This window comes from Grampus griseus (genome assembly GCF_964374135.1).
Source record: "Grampus griseus genome assembly, chromosome: 4".
NCBI lineage: Eukaryota > Metazoa > Chordata > Mammalia > Artiodactyla > Delphinidae > Grampus > Grampus griseus.
Window position 1 is genome coordinate 17,446,146 of NC_138997.1, and position 9,000 is coordinate 17,455,145.

The 9,000-nt window shown below is 47.4% G+C and overlaps 2 protein-coding genes across 3 annotated transcripts in view; both read right to left on the bottom strand.

Annotated features, from left to right (window-relative positions):
* DNAJB14 (DnaJ heat shock protein family (Hsp40) member B14) overlaps nt 1-2,787 on the bottom strand; it is a gene marked incomplete at its 5' end in the record, with an annotated part of 41,110 nt that extends 38,323 nt beyond the window's left edge. Inside the window, one exon of one of the 2 annotated variants that reach the window (XM_082652949.1) lies at nt 2,655-2,787. In XM_082652949.1, coding sequence (XP_082509075.1) covers nt 2,655-2,787 — 133 coding nt within the window. The remainder of the gene's footprint in view (nt 1-2,654) is intronic. The other variant, XM_082652950.1, reaches the window with a different exon arrangement.
* Nucleotides 2,788-4,376: 1,589 nt separating this feature from the next.
* On the bottom strand, nt 4,377-6,606 carry H2AZ1 (H2A.Z variant histone 1). Its single transcript, XM_082653616.1, has 5 exons — nt 6,459-6,606; nt 5,938-6,015; nt 5,536-5,649; nt 5,056-5,185; nt 4,377-4,816 (listed from the first exon to the last, which is right to left on the bottom strand). The coding sequence occupies exons 1-5, from the start codon at nt 6,459-6,461 to the stop codon at nt 4,755-4,757; spliced, it is 387 nt and encodes a 128-aa protein (XP_082509742.1). The 5' UTR covers nt 6,462-6,606; the 3' UTR covers nt 4,377-4,754.
* Between the last annotated feature and the right edge of the window lie 2,394 nt (nt 6,607-9,000).

A 9,000-nucleotide genomic window follows, 5' to 3' on the forward strand; every position in this document is an offset into this window, starting at 1 on the left:
CTATTTTCATTGCTATTGTGCTGATAGATGCTGCAAATTATACGTGAGTTATCCATTCAATAAAGTAGACACAGGATGGTCTTTTTTGAAGCTGGAGGCTGCCATTTGGTTCAAATTACTATGAACTTCTTGAAAACAATTAAAATGCTTTTCTCTGAAAAAAAAATCTATACTTCACACTGCCTGCCAATTAGTATGAAACACTAAAGTATTAAAATACCAATGTAAAGAATTAAAACAGTGAGACTGTATCTCTGTAAAAATCCAAAACATATCAATAATCCAATAAATATACAGTTTAAGAAACTAAAATGCAATTTACTTTCGCATGCTGACATTACTTTTCCAGAATATTTATATGTCCTATGTAGCAGACATATACATATATCAATCCTTTCAAACATAAACCAAACTCACAGTATGAAAATATTTGAAAGCTGTAAAATTCAATTTGCTTAGAAAAGACAACCTACAAAATGGGAGAAAAAAATCTGCAAATCACGTATCTGATAAGGAGTTAATATCCAGAATATATAAAAAACTCCTACAACTTGACAACAAAAAAATAACCTAATTTAAAAATGGGCAAAGGACTTGAATAGATATTTCTCAAAAGATGATATAAAAATGGCCAAAAAGCAAATAAAAAGATGCTCAACATCACTAATTGTTAGAGAAATGCAAATCAAAACCACAATGAGATATCACCACACACTTGCCAGGATGGCTACTATCAAAAACCAAAATGCAAACAAACAGAAAATAACAAGTGTTGGTGAGGATGTGGAGAAACTGGAATTCTTGTGCACTGTTGGCAGGAATGTAAAATGGCATTAACTGCTATGGAAAACAGTATGGCAGTTCCTCAAAAAAAGTGAAAACAGAATTACCAATATGATCCAGCAATTCCATTTCTGGGTATATATCCAAAAGAAGTGAAAGCAGGATCACAAAGAGGTATTTGCACACCCATGTTCATAGCAGCATTATTCACAGTAGCTAAGATATGGAAACTACAATCTATTCATAGATGATGAATGGATGCCGAAAATGTGGTGCATATATATGCAATGGAATATTACACAGCCTTCAAAAAGGAACTCCTGTTATATTTATGCTACAACATGGATGAACTTCAGGGACACTACGCTAAGTTAAATAAGCCAGTCAAAAAAGGCAAGTACTATATAATTCCACTTATATAAGTTATCTATAGTAGCCAAATTTTTAAATGAAATTACAGTGGTGGTTGCCAGGGGCTGGGTGGGTAGGGAAATGGGGAATCGTTTAATTGGCATAGAGTTTTAGTTTTGTAAGACAAAATTTTGGAGATCTGTTGTACCACAATGTGAAAATGGTTAACACGACTGAACTATACACTTAAAAATGGTTAAGTTGGTAAATTTTGTTGTGTTTTTGCCACACTAAAAACAAAAAATCACTTTCTTTTCTTTCATTGCCCTCTCCTGTCCTTCCTGGTACAGTACTTAGCAGCAGTGTAATGAAAAGGATAGAGAAAAGTACGGAATGCAAGGGCTTTAACAATGTAGAAAAGAATTAAAAAAACAACAACAAAATGAAACAGGTCTCCCCACATTCTTACTGACTTACTGATAATTTTTTTTTAACCTGGAAATATCTTGAACCTCAAGTGAAAACAGTATCCTATCGGCCAGACAATGGAGTGTAGTGGTGAAGGGCCTTTTGGAGCTAGAGAGCTCAAGTAGTATTCTGACTTTGTTACTAATTACTGTCTGACCTTGGGTAAGTTATTTTCATTCATTTACTCATTCATTCATTCATCAAAAAGTCTGTTTCCCTATGAGTAAACCTGGTCAAATGAATCCTAGGATTGTTCTGGGGAGTAAATGAAACAATTCATGTAAAACACTAGACACTCTGTAAGCACTCAATACATGCTGGCTATAATTACTTTATAGCCTAGAAAGCAGGACAAGAACAGGACTTCGACTAAAGGAAGTCCAGTACTCTATTCCTAAACATGTGCCTCATTTGCCGATAATTATGGTGCTATCGAATCGGATACTACTTAGCAAATCATTCCTGACTCTATCATTCTTGTGCTCCTCTCTTCTAAAGAACTCTCTCTCGGAAAAGCAATGTCATCTCAGGTGTTCGAAAACGTTTGCTTTGGCAACAGTGTTTCCTACCCCAGAGGCGGTGGAACCAGGGACCTGTACATTAACCACCAAGAGTTCCCCGTTCCTCTCACTTCATTAGGGGCCTAGACCTTATTTGAGGGTGAAGATGAGGAGGGAGGGGGCCACACACCCACACACCCAGATATAAAGCCCCACTCTGGTAAGACAGGACCAGACGAATCTCCTGGAAGAATGACAGCTGGACATTTACGAAAACCGACCAGGGAACCGGCAACTCTTGCCTGCCGGCTGAGAGCCGGCATCTCGCAGGCAAGCTGGCGCGGAGGGAGTCTCGGGCGGTCCACAGCGGGCCCGGCTGGGTCGGTCAGGGCCGGGGCGGGGGTGTGTCGGGGAGGACCGTCCGGGGGGCCGGGCGGGCGGGGTCGTGGGGCCCGGGGGCCCTGCGGCTCCCAGAGGGGCGATGGTGGGGCGGGGGCGGGTTGCGCGGCGGCCCGGGGACCGGCCGGGGAAGAAGGGGACCGAGGGCCTCACCGCGGGCCGAGGGCAGTGGGTAGAGCTTCTCGGCCTTCTGCAGGAAGCGCTGGGCCTTCTCGCGGTTGCCGGCGTTCAGGGCCTCCCGGGCGATCTCGACACATTTCTCCGCCTCATCCCGGTTCCCCTCCATGGCTTGCGCCTTCTTCCGTTTCCTGCGGGAGCGCAGCGACGAGAGGCGGAAGCCGCCGTCGCCGAGGAGGCGAGGCTGGTCGGGGTTGGGGGCGTGCGGAGGCGAGCGGGGAGGAGCGCAGGCGACCGCGGCGGCGGGGCCCCGGCGCGCTGGCGGGCATGCGGCTCCGCCTCCTCTCGGCGGCCTCCCCGCCCCCCGCGGGCCGCTACGGCTCGAGCCGCATCCCTCCCGGCCCCTGGACTGACCTCCCGGGTCCGACCGCCCGAGCCGACTCGGCGGTCCCTGCCTGGCGCGGCCCGGCTCGGGGCCGACCGACCTGGGGGCTGGGGGTGCGGGCGATACCGGGCCGGCTGACCGCCGGGGAGTTCCGCCGAAGCGGGGACCCGGCCGCCTGCAGCGGCAGTGACGTGCCCCCTGACCTCCCGGGGCGGCCCGCTCGGGCGGCAGCCCGCCTTCCTATAGCGGCCAGGCGACGGGTCGGGGTGGGGACGTCCGTTTTCAGGACGATTCCCAGGGATCGAAGGCCCCGCCTCTGGGCCCCCAGCCTCGGGAGGATTCCGTCAGGTGAGGACCGCGCTTCCGGCACAGGTGTTCAGGAAGCCCAGGAGAGCTTAGTTTGACCCTCACTCCTGTTTCATTGCCGTATTTCAGTGATACACCATTTTTCTGACCCAGATGCCATTAAACTTAGTACATCCAAGAGGTACAAAGCAAACGCTTACATAATTTGTAGTTTGCACTTATTCTGGTGAAAACCACAACCCTAATAAGGCTTCATGACCGAAACAGGACGGAAATCAGCTCTTTGACAGCGTATTACCATCACATAAGTAAACTTGTTGGGTTTTCTCCCTTCTTCCATTTTAACATCACCCCTTGTGAAATGATGTACCATGTCATGTTGGTCTCCTCGGTGAAGGGAAAGGGCCCACTTTTTGCTTGGTAATGTCCTCTTCCAAATTTCAAAAATTAAGAACTTGCCAGGAACCAAGTGTCGAAATGATCCGTACTACAAAATAACCATTTTCACACAATGCTCAGTAGAGATATTGTTAGCCATGCCAGCAAATATGAACTCAGGACTTGCATAAAAATCCTGATTCCTCTCTGTAAAACGGGAATAGCACGTCCCCCAAAGATGTTACCGTGTATTGAACAATTTAATTCAAATAGCCTTCAAAACAGCCTGCAGCACACAGGAAACACTATTCTCAGTCTAAACTGGAAGTTCCTTCCGTGGAGGGAGCTACGTACAGGACTCCCCTACCTGCTCCCCACCTCTCCCACCCAACTCCACCACAGTGCTCTGGCGTAGTGCTGCTGTCACTAACAGCAAACACAGCTAACAAACGGAGATGATCAAACTTAACCTAGAAAACAGCAACCTGTCCCATGTTCCGGCTCCTGCTGAAGTTTTAACAGTTCATTACATAGTAGTAAAAAAAAATTATACTTGTGCCTTCTGACTCTGATGTACAGAATTAAGAGTTTAATTTCAAGGAAAGAAATGTGCTTAGGTTATTGCTGGATAAGATACCTATTCAAAACAAAGCTGTTCATATTATAATCAAGCAGATTTTATACACAACTAGTTTGGGATATGACCTTTATTGAGCTTATCCACCGGAGTGGAAATAATGTCTGTACAAAACCAAATGTTTGTTACTATAACTTCTGCATCACAATTAAAATCCAAACAGTTTTTTAAAAACAGTCAACTCAATCAAAACCCACTACTTCAGAATCAATAGCTTCTTTGAAGCCACAGTAACACTTAAATATGGTTAAGACTCGAATGCAGAAATTTGGTTGGTTGGAAAGCTAATTAAACTTCCAACTTGCTCAAATAGAATTACAAAAAGGCAAAATTGTGTTTTTCACAGAGATACAGTCCACTGGAATCACCAACACTGGACAGCTGTTAAGAGTATTTAGAGTCCTGAGATAATAAGGAATCCAGGCATCCTTTAGACAGTCTTCTGTTGTCCTTTCTTCCCAATCAGAGATTTGTGGATGTGTGGAATGACACCTGGAAGGATAAAATAACATAGTACTTTAAAACCAAGATAGTTCAATGTTCAACTTGGAAGACATCTTTAAATGTGAGTAAAAATTCAGAAATACATACAGATATCAAATTTCATGATGCAACCATACTACAGATCACTGAAACTATACTGTGTCCTCTTCTAGACTGAAAATTACTAGTAGGAATTAAAGCAAAGAATTCTTTTCTCTAAAGCAATTAAAATTTTAGTATTTACATACCACCACCAGCAATTGTAGCCTTGATGAGAGAGTCCAATTCCTCATCTCCACGAATAGCAAGTTGCAAGTGACGAGGGGTAATACGTTTTACCTTCAAGTCTTTTGATGCATTTCCTGCCAATTCAAGTACCTAGAAGACAGAATGTAATCAATCTCCTTCCCGCTTTCCTTATCTTCAAGATCCTGACAAGAATCAAAGCCTCATGAACGTGTATCTACCAAGTGTCATCTCCCCCACTACCTGAATGGCAAGATACGCAAAACCTATAAAGGGGGCACGCAATTTTATTTCCTGAAGCCGCAAACTCAAGCCCAGCGGGATCCCATCGTGAACACCAGCCCCCTCTAGCGTTGTCAGAAGCTTCTTGCCGCGTTTAGAGCCTGGGAGTTTTCTTGCATCACTTTCCTCCTTCCCTCCCGCCGCCTCCCCCCACCCCACCCCCCCAATCTTTCCCAGATTATAGGCGTACACCCATTTACCTCTGCGGTGAGGTACTCCAGGATGGCTGCGCTGTACACAGCGGCAGTCGCGCCCACACGTCCATGGCTGGTCGTCCTAGATTTCAGGTGTCGATGAATACGGCCCACCGGGAACTTTATTTTTAGCATACACAAACATAAATGCACAAAGGTAGACGGGCCAAAGACGGTAAAATTATACGCGCGCCAAAGCAAGGGGAACGGACGCTGGTGCAGCAACGCGCCCCAGCACCCACACACGTGATCGCCCCCCTCCCTGATATTTATTGTATCGGTAAACCAAGTCGCGACACCATCACCCACGCAAAGACGAAACGCTCATCTAGAGTGATGATAAACAAGAGAGGAAAAGGAAAGAAAAACGCCACGATTCCCAGACTGCACGAACCACCACTGACTGACCTGCAAACCGGCTCTCTGCGAGCGGGAAACCGCCTTTGTCTTGGCCTTTCCGGAGTCCTTCCCAGCCTTACCGCCAGCCTGCGGCGCGCACACGCCCGCGAGCGAAAAAGGAACGCAGAATATAGGATTACCAGGGCGGCGCGCCCCTCCCCCACCGCGGCGCGGCCCGGGCGCGAGCGCGGCCCCGTGCCCAGCCGGGGTCTTCGGACCGCCGCGCGCCGCAAGGGCGACCCCGCCCGCCCGACCCGCGCTGCGCGCCCGCCGCGGCCGCGCGCCGCCGTCCACCCGCTCGCCGCCCGCCGGCCCCCAGCGGCGCTGCGCGCGCCACCCAACCGTCGCCGCCCGCCGCGAGATCGGAGGCTGCTCCGCTCGCCGCCGACAAAACACCTCCCCCCGCTCTTCCAAATCCTGTCTCCGCGCGTTCCCAGCCGTTGCCGCTTCAAACCCATCTCCGTTTGTAACGGGTTTTTCTCCCGCCGGCAAAAACCCGCGGAGTCTTCGAGCGCCTCCACCAAGTTTACCATTTCAAATTCTGCTGAAGCTCAAACAAGCAAGGCAGAGAGAGGACTAGTCAAACACCCAGCGAGAACCTGCCGCCTACTCCTTCGTCGCACCGCGATTCAAACTGCGCTGTCTCCCGCCTTCCCCGCTCCCTTTATACTGCAGAATGTTCCCTCATCCGGGAACTCGGATTGCTCATCCCACCAATGGCTGCTACCCGCCCTCGGGACGCGTCCTTGAAGCCCCAGCCAATGAGCAAGCGAAGAAAAGGGCGGAGGGGCGGGCGCTTCGCAGCTCGAGCCGCTATTGGGGCGTGGGGAAGGTGGTGGGGGAGGGCAGAGGGATGGGAACTGGGGAGAAGAAGGGCACGGCGGCGGGAGGGAAGAAACAGAGCGAGCTACGCTGCGGGAGCAAGGGGACCCGCCGGCTGTGGTCACGTGCTTGGGAGGAGGGGCTGAGAGGCTTAGGGGAGGGGCATGCAGTACCGAGCACCGCCCCCCTCCCCCCCCCCCACTCACGTCACCCGCTCAGCCTTCTTCTAGCCTGGTTCCAGAGACCACGTGAAGTCTCCGCGGGGTCTAGCGCGCCCTCCATCCCGCCCTGCCTCCCCCCGCAAGAGTACCTCGCAGGCGGAGACCCACCAGTCCTCATCCTTCTTCCGGGGCCCGGGGTACCCTCCTCCCCGGTCCCCTCTGCATCGCTGCGGCTCCTCCGGTCTGACAGGTAGCGCGAACGCGTACAGTGAGAGGAGCCCCGAGTTCATCGCGAACCACAGCCTTGATAGTGATGCCGCGTTCCTTCCCCCTAGGCGAGTCCCGAGCCACCGACTGATCACGACCCACTGTTGCAACTTCATTTTCAGCTGAATGTCCCTACTCTTCTTTCCTCACGACTTGTGACTCCCCTACCTCCCCTACCCCACCCCAACGGGATAGTTTCACAGGAAATTCAGTGAGGCAAAGTCACCTCGTTAGTCACAAAAGACGTTTTGGTCTACCCATAGAGGGCTTGGGGTGAGGCGGTTATCTTTTCTTAAATCATAAGCCATGTTTTTCTGGAAATTACATGTCAATGGGTTGTACCTATAGCCTGGTGTCTAAAGTTGATTTAGTGAAACCTTAAAGCTATTATGTGTCAACTTGTATGCTAAACAGTTTGCTACATGACAAATGTTCGGTAAATGTCAGTGGGGTAACTCCCAACATGATTCACAGACAGTTACAGATGGTCCGTGTAATCAATTGCAAATGGTGGGCTTAAAAAATAGTACTGTACACACACAGTACGATCCTAATGCCAGCTACCTAGTCTTCCAACTAATAGATTAATAACACCTGTATACATGTCCAGCTGCTTGAAGAAAGTAGTGATCTAAATCTTTAACATTTATAATATTTAATAGTGTATTACATTTTAAACATATTTCAGTATTTCTGACGTCAAGAAATTTTGAAATACATACTTTTAAATACTGTAGTTCGGGTTTCAATTTGAAAGATTTTATCAAATTAGAGGACTTCTCTATTTCTAGGAGTTAAGTTCCAAGATTCCCAACAATTTGACACGAAGGCTTCTTATTTTCTTCCCCTTGCAACTGAGATTTCTTAGGATGTAATCAATAGCAAGAGTTAATCAGTTCTCCCACTGAATTGATATAATGACATTAAAAGCTATGAAACCTGATGTAATAGTTAACCTGAGCTCCACTGAGGCTTCCTGATATATAACTCACAAACCTACATTAATACCTTTTCTAGTTTGGAGACTATATATGTACTCTTTGCCATGAGGCCCAGCTAAAGGAATTCCCTGTTGCCTCACTGAATAGTGGTTAAGAGAATGAGTCAGGAGCAGGTAGACAAGAATTCTGCTCTGCTTCCTTCTCAATGTGTCACCTTAGTTACTTTTTGGAGCTTCAAGTTCCTCTTCTATGAAAATGGTATGGGAACACCTATTTTCACATGGTTGTTGAAAGATTAAAGGAGAAGGTATGTGATGTATGCGCTAACGTGTTTATCACACAGCAAACCCTTGATAATAACTATGGTATCTTCTACACTGGATGTTGGGGAGGGATGAAATAAGGTATCTTTGATTCCTAAATCTTTTTCCCTATCTAGTGCATTGTTGTCCTTTGACATGAAAGCAGCAAGCCTGAAACCTACCCGAAGTATATGCAACCAAGTCATCCAACATCCAGACTAAAATCCAAAATTGGTTTAATGCTTTCAATAGTATTCCTCATCCTTTGGAGAATAGGAGAATATCAGTTTCAACACTTTTCACAGCAGTTTTGTGAAGGTTTCCTACTCGCTTTGCTGCCCTGGAAACAGCATGGTAAAAATGTGTTAATATTCTTGGTTTCTCCTCAACTTGGGTTTATACTAATACATGTAATACACGTGTGTATATATATAGCCAGAGCTATATAATTCTTTTTGTTCAATGCCATACCCAGTCAGCTACTTAGTAAGTGCTCTCTTATCATAGGAAACTAAACTAATATGAGGTAGATGGCTCCACTGTTATTGACTTTCTCCTTAATAGTCTTTTCCTAACTCA